Source organism: Labeo rohita, chromosome 19 (genome assembly GCF_022985175.1).
Source record: "Labeo rohita strain BAU-BD-2019 chromosome 19, IGBB_LRoh.1.0, whole genome shotgun sequence".
Classification (NCBI taxonomy): Eukaryota; Metazoa; Chordata; class Actinopteri; order Cypriniformes; family Cyprinidae; genus Labeo; species Labeo rohita.
The window spans coordinates 1,413,555-1,431,551 of record NC_066887.1 but is presented as its reverse complement, the minus strand read 5'-3'; the positions used below and the strand labels follow the sequence as shown (position 1 = coordinate 1,431,551).

Sequence of the window (17,997 nt, the reverse complement as noted above, 5' to 3'; positions counted from 1 at the left end):
TCTTGACTATGCTTGCTTGCCATGTAGAAACCTATATTGGTTCATGCAGAAGCTCACACGTTTGTGTAACTGGTGGGAACAAACCTGATTGGTTCTGAAATATCACGCATCAACGTTTGGGTTTTTGTTAAGAATATTTGTTGTTATTTGTATGTTTGTTAAGGAGTGCTTATATGTAAACAAAAAACACAAGTTAAATATGTTCATCATATAAAGCATTCTTGTATCAACGACAGAAGTTTCAAAGGTTTTGGTTGTGTGGACTTAAATGGAGGGACGGAAATCACTCATGTTTCATTAAAATATCTTAATTTGTGTTATGAAGCTAAACTAAATGTGCAGTGTGCAATATTGGCAGCTAGCTATTGAAATAGGCACTACAAATTTAAATTCAAAGTACTGGAGAGAGTTGTTTCTCCCTCTCTCTTCTCCTCAGATGCTTTCACGGGTTGCCAGATTGTGGACATGCAGCAGGAGGGGAAGAATCTGTGTTCTCAGACTCAGTTTCCTTGCTGGCTTCCATTGCCTGCAGAGTGCTGTGTTTTCCACCAACTAGCAACCCCGGGATGACGAAATATTATTAGTGAAGCTGGCAGTGGGCGGAGTCACACAGAGCAAAACAAAACACATTTAAAAAACACTTATAGCATCTTAAGAACCACATAATAGTTCATTGATAACACCCACCTTAGTAACTGCCTAGCGACTCAGCAACAGCCCAGCATCCTGCAACCGCTCACATTTCTTTAGAAATAAGTTAAAAGTCTAGTTTTTTGCTGCTATCACTCACTGGATTTTCACTGCCAGCAGTTTCTCCATTCGTTGTCTTCTGTATGAACTGATAGCTCTCGTGTCCCAGCAGCCGGCCATCTCTGTTTTCTCTTTTCTTATGTAATCCTCGTCGATGTCGCGACCCGCTATTTCACAAAACCACCTCTGTCCTCTCTTTATCCTGCGTTCAAATCATTCACCTCCCACAATTCTCCATGAAAGCTCATTCCTCTCTCTCTGTGTCTCTGCAGGGCCCAAGCAGGACATGATCTATGACTTCTGGCGCATGGTTTGGCAGGAGAACTGCTACAGCATCGTGATGATCACCAAACTGGTGGAGGTGGGGAGAGTGAGTAGAATCAGTCTACCTCTGCCTCGGGCTGCTTGGCCGCCCCCTCCGCCCACTAATGGACACCATCCATTACTAAACACTGACCACTGCTGACCATTACTGAAGATAAACTTTACCAAGAAACCCTATTAGCCAGAGAACATTCCATCTGATGAATGTTTTTTATCGGCCAGCCATCTTTAGCATTTAATTGAGCTTTCCTTTGTCCTTTTTTCTTCAAAACAACAATGCGTGCTACACACTCTAAAAACTGCTGGGTTAAATTCAAGCCAGCACTGGGTTGTTTTGACTCAGCGGTTAGGTTAGTACCCCAAAGGTTAGGTTAAACATTTAACCCAACCACTGGGTCAAAACAACCCAATCCCTGGGTGTGTCCATATTTTACCCAGCGCTAGGTTGTTTTTAACACAGCCGTTTTTAGTGTGCAGTCGTTTATTAGTACTGCAACTATTAACTCTTTCATAGGTCCTGTGATGAGACTTTTAGAATCTTTTTCTTATTTGGTTTCTCTATTTATTGGCTTTACCAACTTACTACAATTTTATTGTGGCATAACAGTTTCATGTATTAACTGTAACAACTATAGTAGAATATATAGTTACTACATGGTACATTTTTGAAACTTGTTGAAATTAGTATTCCTAAACATGTAGTCATTCACAATTATACCCGTAACACTTTAGTATAGGGAACAATTCTCACTATTCACTAGTTACTTATTAGCATGCCTATTATTAACATATTAGCTGTTTATTAGTACTTATAAAGCACCTATTCTGCATGACCCTATTCTACATCCCTAATCCAATACCCAGTACCTGAACTTAACACAACTGTCTTACTAACTACTAATAAGCAGTAAATTAAGAGTTTACTGAGGCAAAAGCTGTAGTTAATGGTTTGTTAATAGTGAGAACTGGACCTTAAAATAAAGTGCGGCCATTATGCAGTATGTATATTATAATGATTAGTACCCTCTTAATCAAAAATAATGGGTTGATCTGTTCAGTTTAGCTAAAAGTTCACTCTGCATTAAAAAATTATATTGCATCACACATTTTCACAGTTGTGTTTAGTACACTAAATTAAATATTGACTAACAAATGCTTTTTATTTTTTTATCTTTTTCATATGCACATTTTTTTTTTCTAAAATATCTGCTTTCATATGAATAATAGCTAATTTAATTTATGTTGAATAATAATAATAATAATAATAATAATAATTGTCATCAGTAACATTTTGTCTCGTGGTCTATATAATAAATATTTTTTTATTACTTTAAAAACATTTTTGCTTTTTTATTAATGTTTTTTTTTTTTTTTTGTCTTTGGGAAAATATTTTGATTAATGTTTAATATAAAAGTTTGTAACATTTGAATTAAACAATAAATATAATTAGAAAAAAATAAAATAAAATGATAAATAAATGTAGCTGCAACTAATTACTTAATTTCTTATTTATTTATTGTAGTAATGTGACTCTTGTTGAACTTGAAGCTGTTGACTGCAGTTGTAGCCGTCATGTGTTAATGGTGTCCATGTGTTTGTGTGTATGTGGTTCAGATGAAATGCTGCAAATACTGGCCTGATGACAGTGAGCTCTATGGAGACATTAAAATCACTCTGCTGAAAACAGAAACGCTGGCAGAATACACCGTACGCACCTTTGCCATGGAGCGGGTGAGACTGTTAAGATGTTTGTCAGTGTTCTGCTATGATTTTATGTTAATACATGTAAATTAGTTAATGGAGCTATTGTGTCCATCTGTTATTTTGATAAAATGATGAAATCATTGGAAAAAACATAAGTAAGAACATTTTTAGTAAGAACGTGCTAATGAGTAGATGTTGTTTATTTGTCCTCTATTAGCGGGGTTACCCAGCTAAACATGAAGTCTGCCAGTTCCATTTCACAAACTGGCCAGAGCATGGTGTCCCGTATCATGCTACAGGACTGCTGGCCTTCCTCCGGCGGGTCAAAGCCTCCACGCCGCCCGACGCTGGCCCGGTAGTGGTCCACTGCAGGTAATCAAGCACTACTTTCTGTTTGTGCACTTTTTTATGTTAAATCTGGTCCGTAAAAAAAATATATACCACCAGTGATAATTCTTATAGCACAATGGAGAGCAAAAGATTTGGTAGAGTTTAAAGTTGATTTTTCTGTATCAGAGTTTGATTTGAAACAGAGCTGAACAATACTAACCACTCCAGGTGTTAGTTAAGGAGATGTGAATATGCCTTAAACATTTTTTGTGCCTCCACTTCACCTTTGAAAAATGTCTTGAGGCAGTATCAATGCTTTCGGAACTCAAATATGAAAGCATGTTTTTCCTTTTGATGAACTGCAGATATTTAATAGTTTCCATGCATCTGCTGTCCATTATGAAGAGAAAAAATGCTCACGCCTACAGTTCACCAGTCCAAGGATGCGTTTATTCCCCACAGTCTCACTTATTCACACGAAAGGCATTTATGCATCAGATAAAACTAAATTGGACAGAAAACCAATTCAATGAATCATCCGTGAACACTGATGAAATGTTCACATAAGGATCAAGCCACAGCTTTATCAGTCACATTTGTAGTTATCATGAGACCCTAAAGACTCATTGCTCCACATTTGTCCTGAAAATGTAACACATTTCACGCAAATCACGTGATGTAATGTGTTCCTCAATTTATATGCTTTAACACTATCGCTTTATCTTTTAATTAAACTGCAGCAGTGCTTCATTCAACATTTTCTGGGATATTTCTCTCATTTTTTTTAAGTATACTTCATTAGTATGCCTCACTGTCATGATGGCCGATCCAATCCACATCTGCACAAAGCACAATCATGTTTTTACACATTACCTTAACCTCCATATATATGCATCATTCTCTACACACGTTCTCAGGTTCACGGCAGCAGTTCAAAACAGTGAATCTAATGACTAGTATACAGGCAAAAGTTCACTTCAAGAATTAAAAAAAAAAGCCTCTTTGCGCTTTATTTTGCTAATTTTGGAGGCTCTTTGTTGGAAGTCATAGTTTGTCAGTAGCAACCAAGCAAGTTGGCCTTTGAGTTGATATGGTTTACCCACCATTTACTGATTTTAACCCTTATTTGGTGGGTTTGCAGGTCTTAAATTCAAGATATCAAAGTTACATTGTATTACCAACTGCTAATATCACTGTACTGTTGTACAGCATGTAGATTCTGTACTCAGGCTCGTCTATTTAAGTCCAAGCCTCATGATGACTCCGGTTGGGAGTCTGGTTAATTGACTGTGGCGGTAGCAGGTTGTTGTAGTCACTCTTTGAATGTTCTGCTTGAAAGAGCTGTGGTACTTTCATCCAACCCTGCAAGTATATTCAGGAACTGACTGAACTCAATTTGTGAAGTACATCTACTTAAAACAGCCCATTTAATAGCGTGTACAAAGAGCTACATTAGAGCGGTGCTATTTAACTCACCAAATAAAAAACGACTGTTCGTTTACTTGCCCTCATTTCCCATATGATGTTGTTTGTACACTGAGATATCATTCCATCAGCTGTCTTGTTGTTTGTTGTCTGCAGTATGGGCGCTGGCCGCACCGGCTGTTACATCGTATTGGACGTGATGCTGGATATGGCGGAGTGTGAGGGTGTGGTGGACATTTATAACTGTGTGAAGACGCTCTGCTCACGACGTATCAACATGATCCAGACTGAGGTAAGGAAACTAATGATCAGAAACAAAGGATGGGTCACAATGTGGGAAAGATCTGAAAAAAATCTTACATTGACGTGGGACCTGAGTCATATCTAGAGACCAGAATATGACTAGAATAGACTTGGAGTTGATCCTTTGACTCACTAGACTCATTGTGCTTGTACCTGCAAGTTTGCCAAACTCTAAAAATGTATCTGTACATACAGTTCACTGCTGTTTTTATAGGAGAAGTCCACTTCCAGAACAACAATTTACAAATAATTTACTCACCCCCTTGTCATCCAAGATGTTCATGTCTTTCTGTCTTTAGTCGTAAAGAAATTATGGTTTTTGAGGAAAACATTTCAGGATTTTTCTTCATATAATGGACTTCAATTGTGCCCCTGATTTTAAACTTCTAAAATGCAGCTTTAGTTTAAATGCAGCTTCAAAAGGCTCTAACCGATCCCAGCCGAGGAAGAAGGGTCTTATCTAGCGAAATGATCCATTATATGAAGAAAAATCCTGAAATGTTTTCCTCAAAAAATTGTTGGTGAGTAAATTATTTGTAAATTGTTGTTCTGGAAGTGGAGTCCTCCTTTAAGTTTCGTTAAACACTAATGGGCCGTAGAGCATATTAAAACATTTTTACCATAGTGCAATATTTACAAACTAATACATTCTGATGTTTGCATCACATACTTCTGTATGTATGGCTTTTCTAATGAAGTAAACTTGGTCGGTGGCACACCTGGTACAGCACTGAGTTATTTTATCGGAAGTGGAAAAACTTCTAGAAAGGAGCTAAAATGTCATGCAGAGGCGGCATCAAGGCACCTACATCAGGTGGGGGTGATGTATTTATAGGGGGGTGTTTTGGGTTGGTAGCATGCAATCTGCAATCGTGTACAGTCGCTGATGCTCACGAATGCATGCAATCTTTTTTTTTTTTTTTCCACTAACACTTTTGTTTTCAATCACGTTTTTTTTTTTTTCTCATACAAGCACTTTTGGTTCATGTGGTTGATGACTGTTTCCTGAATTCCAAAATATCCATCAAATCATGCTGCACAATCCTTTTTACACCTGAAAATACATAATAGCGCAATGGTTTGCGAATGGCAATTCATGTTGCTTTTAAATGTTAATATCTCTAATACAAATGAAGTAGGAAATATTTAATTTTGATTTCTATATTTCTATTCTGCCTTGATTTACATTCTGTATATTTTAACAGAAACAAGTATTTAAAATTATGGACGAGAACAAAAGTTTGCTGAAAGGGATTTAGAAACATTAAAACTCATTTTGTATAAAAATGTGTTACTTTTAAATACTTTATATCCTCATTTTATTCTTTTCCCTCAAATCCATTCAGGTATGTAACTCATACAGCCAGTCTGCAGAGTATGAGTTGCCGAACTGCATGTTAATAAACTGATGGACGAAAGTAGCTGTGAATATATATATATATTCTTTTCTATTCAAGTCAGCCCTCAAGGGGCTGGACAACAAAGACGAAACCATAATTCAATGTATAATTACTGTTCGCTTAATATCACAAGAACGCTTTAAGACAAAAGCAAGGCCATGAAACACATCTTGCCATGCTGTCTAGTCCACTTTATAATGCATATGAAATCTCTGTCCTCAGTGTTACACACTGTTGCTTATGATGTATGAATTGAGAACAGCAAGCTGAAGGCCGATCGAGTGTACGCCCTCAACAGAGATAAAACAGGCAGCTAATGCCTGACCTTTAACCCTCTGATAAGCTAATAGAGTGAAAGATTCAAAAGATTCAGAATCAAAAGAAAACACTTTAGAGATAAATAGTGATCTAAGTAAAGACACTTGTGTATCTATTGTATGCTTGTCATTCAATATTTTTACTGCTCATATTTATGATTTTTCAGTCAAACTTTACTTTAAGGTCGAGTTCTCGCTATTAACAAACCATTAACTATGGCTTTTGCCTCAATAAACTCCCAATTTGCTACTAATAGTCAGTACGGTAGTTGTTAAGTTCAGGTACTGGGTATTGGATTAGGGATGTAGAATATGGTCATGCAGAATAGGTGCTTCGTAAGTACTAATAAACAACCAATATGTTAATAATAGGCATGCTAATAGGTAACTTGTTAATAGTGAGAATTGTTCCCTATACTAAAGTGTTACCGATTTTTCCAAAAACCTAACTGAATTAAACTTCACTGATCCTTTGACTCACTCAACTCACTGTGCCTGTACGTATGTTTGCAAAACCCTAAAAACATACAATTTACTGCTGTTTTCAGTTGCAGTGAACACTAGCAGCAGTAAAACATGTTAAAACACTTTTGCAGTAGTGCATTATTTAACTAATATATTTTGATACTATCATCACATAACCATCTCCATATGTATGTTTTTTTCTGATGAGGTAAACTTGCTCAGTAGCCCACCCGGTACTGGTACAGCACTGGCCTCTTTTATTGTAAGTGCAAAAACTTGTAGAAGGAAGCTAAAATGTCATGGTTCCTTCAGGAAATACACATTTACATCATGTTTGCTGTTTTTTCATTTTGTTTTGTTTTGTTTAACAATATTGATTAAATTTATGGTATGGTGTAGGTGGTACATCATTTACAAATGTGAGCATTAACCCTTAGAGCCACTCGCCAAACATTTTATTTCTGATCTGCTGCAGTACATACAGCAATCAACATATTAAAGCATTAGCAGATTTCACTTTTTGGACATTTGAGTTTGAAAGTGTTGCAAAACGAGCAGGAAGCAAAATAATATAATTTTGCAGAAATGTTGCCACAGGCATGGTTTTCCAATAAGTCTGTGTTACTTAGATCAGCAAGCAACCCCCCCAAACACCCTAAAAACCACATACACTTAAAAAACTATTACACTGCAGCACTCTGGCAATCATCCGGAAAACCATAGTGCAGTGGCAGCTTTTTTGCATGGGCAAGCATCGCTCACATTTTCTTCAGAAAATTTCTATAATTATTTCCAGTGCTGACTATTGTCATATACCACAATTTCTTGAGTTTAAAGTCATTCTGCTGATGGCCATTTGTAGATGAGTGCAAAATTGTTTTACATCTTTACGTGGGAATATAGATTTGATTGACTTTGACATTTCCCTCCTACACTGCTAAATTAAGCTAATATTTGCCTCCTCGATTAATCTCTCTGACATTTTGTCACATCGTTTTTAATTAAAGCCAGATAAAAGCAAATAATTGGACACTGCATCGTGCATGTTTTGACATGGCCTCGTTTCTTTGAAGCAGTTATCCGTCCTGAGCTGACTCTTTCTGTGTCAATCTCTCTTTTAGGAGCAGTATATATTCATCCATGATGCCATACTAGAGGCCTGTCTGTGCGGAGAGACCGCCATCCCCATCAGCGAGTTTGCGCTCACCTATAAGGACATGTTGAGCGTGGATTCTCAGACCAACACCTCTCAACTGCGAGAAGAGTTTCAGGTGAGTGAATGAGCTGAGGACAAAAGATTCATAATAGACTATCATCACTTTCTTTGCTGGCCATAGAGTCTGAAGTGGTTAGCAGTTTCAATTTTTTTAGGATGTCACTCACAAGTTCACGTTGCAGTAGCAAATCTGTACATATACTGAGTTTAGTGAACAGTTGGGTGTGATTTGGCTTGGATCTTTGGATGTTTAGGGTCATTTAGTGTTAGATAAGTTTTGGTTAATATACTTTACTAGTGAGCAAAAGCTTTTGTCTTTTGCTCACTACGGCTATATTTATTTGATCAATAATACAGTAAAAACTGTAATGTTGTGAAACAATATTACCATTTAAAATAACTGTTTTATATTTAAACATATGTTAAAATGTATTTTTTTATTTTTAAATAATTACAATTGTTTTATTTTAATTTCCAGGAAAATTGCATTCAATTTGTCAAAAATTGCATTGATAATTTAACAAAATGTCTATAAAATAAATGCTGTTCTTTTGAAATTTTCATCAAAGAATCCTGAAAAAAAAAATATCATGGTTTCCACAAAAATATTAAGCAGCAAAAATAGATATAAAACTAATATTTGATCAGCAAATCAGCAAATTATGATTTCTGAAGGATCATGTGACACTGAAGACTGGAGTAATGATGCTGAAAATGCAGCTTTAACTCACAGGAATAAAATGCATTTCAAAATATATTTGAATAGAAATCAATTATTTTAAATAGTATTAATATTTCACATTTTTGCTGTTTTAACTGTACTTTTACAGTATAGTCAACTAGAGAACTAATTGTGAGTAACTTCATGAGTTCCAGGGTCATTTTATTCACAGGATTCTTACAAAACTGACCCCAAAACTTTCAAGCGGTGAATAGAATCACTGATCACATTTTTTTTGCAAATTTGCTCATTTTTTCCAGTAAATATAAGGAAGTGCTCTTTTTGTCACCCATGAGCTGAGACACCCATTATCATGCTTATTGCTTATTACTTCTTTAGCAAGTTAATATGCAGCAATATTACTGCTGATTACAGTCTAATTACAGCCCAATTTAATGTTGTGGACCCTGCTAATGCACTGCGGATGTCACTTGTTCAAGTACATTGACTGCATCCAATTGCTAAAACCCAGGAAGAGACTGTGTGCTGAGATTGGCCCAAGTGTGAGGTACTGCTGAAACACACTTACAAATTAAAACAGTTTTCTAAGCCATCTCGACAAGCAAAACGCCCAAACTATAGTGTATGAAAACTTCTGACCATACAAGGAGACCAATAATATATGCATAATCGTTTAAGTGAAAAATGAGCTGAGATTGTGTGATGTATGGTGTGTAATTGGAGTTGTCTTTGGGAAAATTAGGAGCACTGATTGAAGCCGGAGATTAAAGCCTCATGCATTTTAATTATTTGTTTCATTCTTTCTTTTAAATATAGGCCAAGGGAGAACACTGTAAAATAGTTGTTACACTGAAAAGCTATTTTTACCTGATTTAACCCATTAAGAGTCTAAATTAATGTATTTAGGTTCATTCATAATTGTGATGTAACATAATATTTTGGCTTTAATAAAACCAGTTAATTTAGAAAACAAGCAAAACAATGCCACAGACTTACACTGAAGAAGGGGTTTGAGTCGTGTAGAGCACTAAAACTATTAAAACATGTTTTAATGTAATGAAGCTTAAATAAAATTAAATGTAAATATTATTACACCGAATGTGAAACAAAAATCACTAATGCTTTATTGACAATATTTACTGAATAGTTTTACTGAAGTAAAATGCTTAATTAAAATAAATGAATAAATTTAAATAAAATTAAAAAAAAAAAATCACACAAAACTCACAAATGGACTGGACAAAATTATTGGCACCTTGTCAAAATTGTAAGAAATAATTGCTTTTCAAGCATGCGATGCTCCTGTAATTTGTGTTTAGACACACCTGTGGCAAGTAACAGGTGTGGGCAATATAGTAATTACACTTGCAACCAGTTAAAATGCAGAAAAGTTGAATCAACCTTTGTGCTGTGTGTCACACTGAGCATCGAGAAAAGAAAGAAGTGTAAAGACTTCTCTGTGGATTTGAGAGAAAGAATTGTGGAAAAAAATGGGCAAGGCTACATCTCCAGAGGACTTGTAGAAACATTACAGACGAAGAATTGTTCAAATGGTGTTCGAAAATATATATATATAATAATAAAATAACACTAGACCAGAGTATCACAGAGGCTTGGATTTGTATGAACTGTATTCATTTCATGATATTTCCATTAGGTCTTTATGCAAATCATGTCATTTTGTTTCATTCAGATTAAGTGCTGCATACTAACTCACAGCTCAAACTGTGATGAAGTCAACTGGCTGTAGAGTCTATTTTGGTTCATTTAGAGAGGGTTTAATGAGGTGTTCCATCACCTTACAGTTCCACTCGTGTGTGTGCTTTTAACATCAAGCTATTAATGGCTTCATGCCTGCCGTTCTGAGACTGTGTACCTGTCCCTGTCCTCCTCGGAGCCAATGCAATCTTAATAATCATAATTGTAATGTCCCATTTGTGCTGTCAGAACCAATCGGGATTGAAGCACTTCACCCATCAAGTGTAATAATCTGCATAATTCTCAGTCTGATTCATTCACCTCAAGGCTCATAGCAGAAGTATTCATATGTGACCAGTGTGCATTTATTTTCAGCCATTAGATGCTGTAGACATTATTTGCCTGAGACTAAATCATTTCAACTTCCAGTGGTTTTCTTTGCATCTTTCTACGCTTGAGGTTGTACGTGTACTGGATTTTTCACTTCTTCCGTTTTTGCTCTATTGGTCATTTTTGCCTGCATAGTTTTGCTTCCTCGTTCTGCCATTGTCTTATTTATATAATTCCAAGTCATTTGCATGCATTCAGACACCCTTTGATCCCTTGTCTCTTCTCTGTGTCTGGCTTCTGTCTCTTCAGACTCTAAACTCCGTGACTCCTCACCTGGATGTGGAGGAGTGCAGCGTCTCTCTGCTGCCCCGCAACCGTGAGAAGAACCGGAGCATGGACGTGCTGCCGCCCGACCGCGCGCTGGCATTTCTCGTTTCCACCGAGGGTGACGGCAACAACTACATAAATGCGGCACTGATGGACAGCTTTCTGCAGCCGGCTGCGTTCGTGGTGACCCCTCACCCTCTGCCCACCACCACCGCTGACTTCTGGAGACTTGTTTTCGATTACGGCTGTACTTCTATCGTCATGCTCAACCAGCTCAACCAGTCCAACTCAGCCTGGGTAAGACAGCCAAATGTTTACAATACTCACTGTGAGAATTCATAATACTGTTCAGGTCTAGATTGTATCTTAAACTGAACTTTGATTTCAATGAATATGTGCATTTTTTGGAGGTTTATCTCATGCATCTGCTGTTTGATTAACTTATGATTGGCTAACATAATATAGGTAAGAAAAATTATTAATGCCCCCTTAATATTGAGTATGTGAGTAATTGTTTTGAAAACAATATCCATATAAAACCGTAATTTACAGACAAAGCATTAGGAAATTATGTACTTGTGATTTTTGATGCAGCCACTGCCAGATCCAATACAGCAGTCAAATGATCCGAACAAACATGTAATCATCTGAAATGATCCAGTTCACCATTAGAATAAACTATTGGCTTGATACCATTGTCGGTCAGAAAAAGACAAAAACGTTTGAAGTACATGGGGCCATTTTTACTAAAATGGCTATAAATCTTGAACGGAATGAGATATTTTCACCAAATTTGGAACACATATGAATGAGCTCAGTCCTTGGTCGGATTAATAAAATTGTGGAGTATGACCACTTGGTGGTGCTATAATAGGAAAAATATATAAAAATGGGTGTAACTATGCACGTTAGTCTGATTGACTTAAAGTTTGGGATGTAGTCTCTTTGACCAAGGTGCCACCCACTTCTATGAGGGCATTGGTGTATCTTGAAAAACATTGCCGCCATCAGCCAATTAACTATGAGCACCTATTAGACGAGGTTAATGAAGACCATTCGGAACGAAACTCGCTGGTCCTGTTTGACTCTTGGCCAGAAATCAGCCTCTAGCTGTTTTACACTTCGTTTATCACACAACATTTCACACATGCACACAATATTCATATCATATGTTAGATCTTCTCATTCTGAACAACTTTGCTTCTAGAACCACTGCTGTCAATGAGACCATTTGTTAAATGTTTGACATTATGTAAAAAAGCTGTTGTTGTCCGGTTTTCACCAAAATTGAAAAACTATCAAAAGCTTTATGATAGACCCAACCATTCTCAAATAACGCACAAATTAATTTGATGAAGAGCTCACCGAAGTGAACATGAAAACTTCATTGTGTTCAGACCACACTTGAAGTTTGTTATGATGACCATGTCCTGATGTTGCCTGCACAGTTTCATCACAGTGCCACCTAGTGGTCAGGAGATATGAATATGTCAAAATGGATCTAAGGCTGGATTTGAGTCTGCAATGCTTTAGCATGTTGGCACCAAACTATGTGTTTGTCATAGTCACCCCTAGTGAACCACACCACATTAATTTGGGAGCGGCGCCACCTATTGGTCAAAAGTGATAAATCATTAAATAATATTTCTAGTGATTTTATTTATTTATTTATTATTATTATTATTATTATTATTATTCTTTTTTATTATTCTTTTTATTTTTTTTTTTGCCTTTTTGGGTAAAATCATCTTAAAAAGTTAATAATTACTCAAAGGTTCACTTCCAGAACAAACATTTACAGATTATTTTCTTTCTTCAGTCATAAAGAAATTGTGTCTTGAGAAAAACATTTCAGAATTTCTCTCCATAATGTGGATTTCTATGGTGCCCACAAGTCTGAACTTCCAAAATGCAACTTCAAAGGGCTCTAAATTATCCTGGCTGAGGAAGAAGGGTCTTATCTAGTGAAGGTCATTGCACACCAAATCCGAAATTTTTGCATGTTAAAAAATAAATACGACTTCACGTTATGTCAATCATGTTTACACACTGCCTCCAAAACGATCGGATTCGATTTTCTGCATTTTTTGCATCCGTAGCAAGCGTTTTGAAAGGTGTTTTGACAGATCAGAGCCACCGTACAAGTGAACGCCAAAATTCAAAATTGCATCTGACAAGTTCATCCACTTCATCTCGTAGCACAAAGCACTGTAAAGGTCCTTGAACACTGAGTCCACAGAAAGTAGTGGTCTTCTTTATAATTTGTGGCTCCAGTAACATAACTTAAGTAAACTTTGAATCGCCCGGGATAATCTCCGCAGCTCCTTAAGGAGGTGTGCACAAAAAATATTCTCTCCTTCCTCTCTATATCTTATAATTGGATGGACCCAATATGTCCTTTCTTTTTCTCTTTTAAGAAGAGAGTGAACAACAAAATCATTCTCACTGCTTGAAGATTCAGTTGTGTATTGTTTTGCAAATTTATTCACAACGGATGAATTAATACACATCAGACTCAGTCTGCAGCGACCTTTAGGGTATGTCGAAAAACTCCCTCTCATTTTCTCCACCAACTTCAAAATTGTTTCACCTTTTTTGTTAAGGGCGTTTGGCCTTCTTTGCATGTTCACTTTGTAAACACTGGGACGGTACTTCTGCAGCAATGTAGGATGATTTTGAAATTCTAATCTATTTATTTAGAGAGATTAGATTTAGAACATCTAGGATGACAATCAATCAATCAGTCTTTCTATCTATCTATCTATCTATCTTGCAGCCTGCATAATAGGATAATTAAAGCATCCTATAATAACAAATGTCAAGTTAAATTGACATAAAAAAGGCATAAACTAGGTTACACTGCAAAAATTCTTTGCACATATGAAAGTTGTCCACATTAGAGTTAAACATGTCAGATTCAGTGCAGTTTGTAGTGTTTTCACTTTTTGTGAGGGAAGAAAACTCCGTATGGGCCAGAAATGACTGGGGGTTGAAAATAACATTGCATATATTAAGACCCCCCGCAACTTTTTGTTTTGAAGTCTTTAAAGGTTTCAAGCTATTTTTTGGTAGGTCAGCCACCCCTCAGAGCCCGTAATTCTCACTCTGGGTGAATAGCAAACACACAACGTGCCTTTCATTTGAGACTCCCCACATTGATAATGTGTTTGTCTTGTCTAAATTGGCAATGGAAAGGACAAACTCACCGAGACACCAGCCTACCCGTGATTTTCACTCTTCTCCCCCCTGCAGGCAAGCACTGTGACCCGTTCTCCATGATAAAGCATCTCTGGTGTACATTATTACTCCGAATGTAAAATTAGAGTGTGTCATCTTTAACACTCACCTGATAATACCTGTATGTGTGTGTGCTCTTGCATGAGTGAGGTAATCCGCACAAGATTATTTATTTAACAGTTATTTCCGTTTCCTGTCTTCCGTCTGATGTGTGCGAATGTTTTTCCAGACATTATCACACTCAGTTAGTCATCTAACTTCCTAGAAATATCTCTCTGTTCTCTTTCTGCTACAGTCACCCTTTTCTGATGTGTCTGAGTGTGTTCGGATGAATATTTATCTTCTTCCACACAGTGTCACTCTGTTAATACGCATCACTGTGACAAGGATTTATCAATTTCTATCTCATCTGTATCAACATCTCTGTATCTCTGATTGGAAATACATGGCTGAAGCTGTTTCACGCCTGCTCGTTTCAAATAACGCTGTGCTGGATTAGATCTGTCTGCAACCGGCGTGAGCGAAAATTAATTGACACATTGAGCAAATGGTAATCTGGTGGGAGATTGGACTAGAAAATGCAGCCGATATGGAGAAATGAGCAAGGATTATTTATCTTGGTGGGCTGCAATTGGATTTTCAGTGCTGATTAGCCTATCTCTGCCGTTTTCTTGACTCTATTATCCTTTCACTGTCTATCTTCACCCTTCGCCTAATCGCAAGATGCCCATTTTCTGTGTCTCCTATCTATGATTATTATTTTTAATGCATTTCATACAGTCATTGACTTGAATATGTATCTTCTATAATTATGTGAGTGAGTCATAATGTTAGGGAAAAAAACACCACCAACAACAAAAAACCTAAGGGTGGTATTTCCAAGATCATAACAAGGTAGGCAGGTAAGTAAGCAAGCAAGTAAATAAATAAATACAGACTGTTTTGTTTTAAAATGTATTAATAGACTAACAGGTACAAATTTATACTTTACAGTAAGGTTTGTTTAGCTAACACTAATTAACAGTTAACATGAACTAACAATTAACATGCTGTCTTTGTTAATTTTAACTAAAAATTTCTAAAATAACAAGTATCTGTTAGTGTTATGTAATCAACCTAAATATGAAGAAAAAATGAACAGTTATATTTTTATTAATGATTAATGATTAAAGATCAATAAATACTGTTAAAAAAAAAAAGAAGAAGAAGAAGAAGAAGAAGAAGAACTGAAAGAAGCTACTATTTGAAAAACCAACATGCAGGAAAAATAAATAAATAAATAAATAAAAATAAATAAATAAAAATAAAATAAATTATATTATAGAGAGTACAAATAATAGGATATTTTTACTTTTTCTGACATGGCAAGATTAGATTACCTTGTCAAATTTGAAATATTTAATTTCAATACTACAAATTCAATATTTATATGAAAAAACAAACAAACAAACAATTAAACTAACATAGATTTAAAAAAAATAATAATAGTAATAATAATAATAATAATAATAATAATAATATTACAATTAAATTAAATTAAATTATGCCCGTCTCTCTCTCTCTCTCTCTCTCTCTCTCTCTCTCTCTCTCTATCATGGATTTAATAAATAAATAAATAAAATAAAAAAATAATAATAAATATGTCCTTCTCTCTCATGGATTTAAAAATAAAATAAAATAAAATAAAATAAAAATGTCCTTCTCTTTCTCAGCCTTGTCTGCAGTACTGGCCTGAAACAGGCATGCAGCAGTTTGGACCCATGACAGTGGAGCTGCTCTCCAGATCCACTGACGACAACATCGTCACTCGCCTGTTCAGGGTGACCAACATCACACGGGTGAGTCTGTAGGGCCAAATAAGCCATTTTTAGGTATATGTTATCTCCTGTGTGCCTTCCAATCATGAGCCGTTCTCGCCTGGTGTTAGCACTGACATTTATTACAGTATCTCATTAAAATCAGACCTCATTAGATGAATGACCTGTCTTTTAACGTCCATCTTTTTTTTTAAGAGATTGGAGATTCTCTGAGTTCAGGGCTACTCTGGAAAGGTTAATTAACTGAGGCTAATGGCTAAATGATCTTTTCAGGGGCTTTTAGAAAATGAATTCAATACCAATTAAATTAAAGCAAAGGTATAAAAGTGTGGTCAGTCATTAAAAGTCTCCATTTCACAAACTAGCACTGGTGGCACTGCACGGCTGAAATTAGACCTGTTTGTTTCTCACTTTATGTGCGCGTGTGTGAGAGAGAGAGATAAAGCTGTACGTCTTGTGTCAGTCTCTCTCAGTGTGGTCTGTGCTTCTGAAATTGACTTGTCTGAATAAAAAGGCACTTTCTCACACCTCTAGCTGACCTCAGTCCTCCCTGATGGCTTCATTGTCAACATCCTGTCTCTTTGAAGTCTTGTCCCAAGTGTTGCACCTCTCATTGCTAGCCCCCTTTAGCACTCCTGTCAGCCAGGCTGTCAACCTTTAGCCGCGTTCCCATCCGTGCCCGTGTCAGTTTGGCTAGCCCCTGTCAGTCCCAACGTCCCCTCTGTCTCTTTGAGACTCTGCAAGCCGGCCAAACACTCCATGTCATTGTCAGAAAATGTCCCATACTGCCTCTTCACAGGACCCCAGAGAGAACCACCCGTGTTGGAACGACGAGTCTCGCTTCCCCAAAAAGGTACAAGGCGTAGAGTGTTATTGATAGATCATGTTGGTAAATGGCGCCATCCCTAGATAAAGAAAAAAATTGACAGCCCCAAGACAGAACAATGCTTTTATGATTTGTTACAGAGTAATTTAGATGCTAATTAATGCTCGGAGGATCCAGTCGATGACTTGCAGATGAGCTGAATATTGTGTGCTGTTTTGAAACGAGTGTTTGACGTGAAGTTGATACTCCACCAATAGAATGCAAAATAGAACCTGAAACATTTAGTGAAAGGAGGTGCTTAACATTCAGGTTCAACCTAGGCTCAGTGGAAAAACGTGCATCTGCTGACATTTCTGTGAAAATTAAAATTACAATTACAAAACAGCTGCAAGTGAATCTGGAAATTTCAAAATGAGTAATGGTCCCTATCACACTTGAAATGAATGCACTACATACACTAAACTTGACTTCAAGCTCTTTTAATTGAGACTCACTTGCAGTGCTCTACCAGGTGGGCTACAAAGCACGTTTTGTATGCTATGTTAGTAAAGCCATACATATGGAGTTGGTTGTGTGCAAACATCAAAACATACTTTAAATTAATCATTTGATACAATGCACTTACTGTGTCCATACATATTTTTGCATTGTACTTATATTTAAAAACACATTCCAGTTTATGTTACGTTAATTAATTAGTTATGAAAAAATAATGCGATTGAAATATTATAACACAGTTAACGCACTGGCCCCGCCCCCAGACCTGTACATCATCTTTCTGTACATCATGTACATCATATTTCATACAGTTGACTGTTTACAAATATGATGCAGGGCAACAACTC

The 17,997-nt window shown here is 36.5% G+C and overlaps 1 protein-coding gene across 1 annotated transcript in view; it reads left to right on the top strand.

Annotated features, from left to right (window-relative positions):
* ptprua (protein tyrosine phosphatase receptor type Ua) overlaps positions 1-17,997 on the top strand; it is a 304,775-nt gene that overhangs the window by 281,059 nt on the left and 5,719 nt on the right. Inside the window, 7 exon segments of the mRNA XM_051137296.1 lie at positions 1,023-1,120; positions 2,690-2,806; positions 2,997-3,151; positions 4,691-4,826; positions 8,141-8,290; positions 11,255-11,569; positions 16,222-16,347. Coding sequence (XP_050993253.1) covers positions 1,023-1,120; positions 2,690-2,806; positions 2,997-3,151; positions 4,691-4,826; positions 8,141-8,290; positions 11,255-11,569; positions 16,222-16,347 — 1,097 coding nt within the window.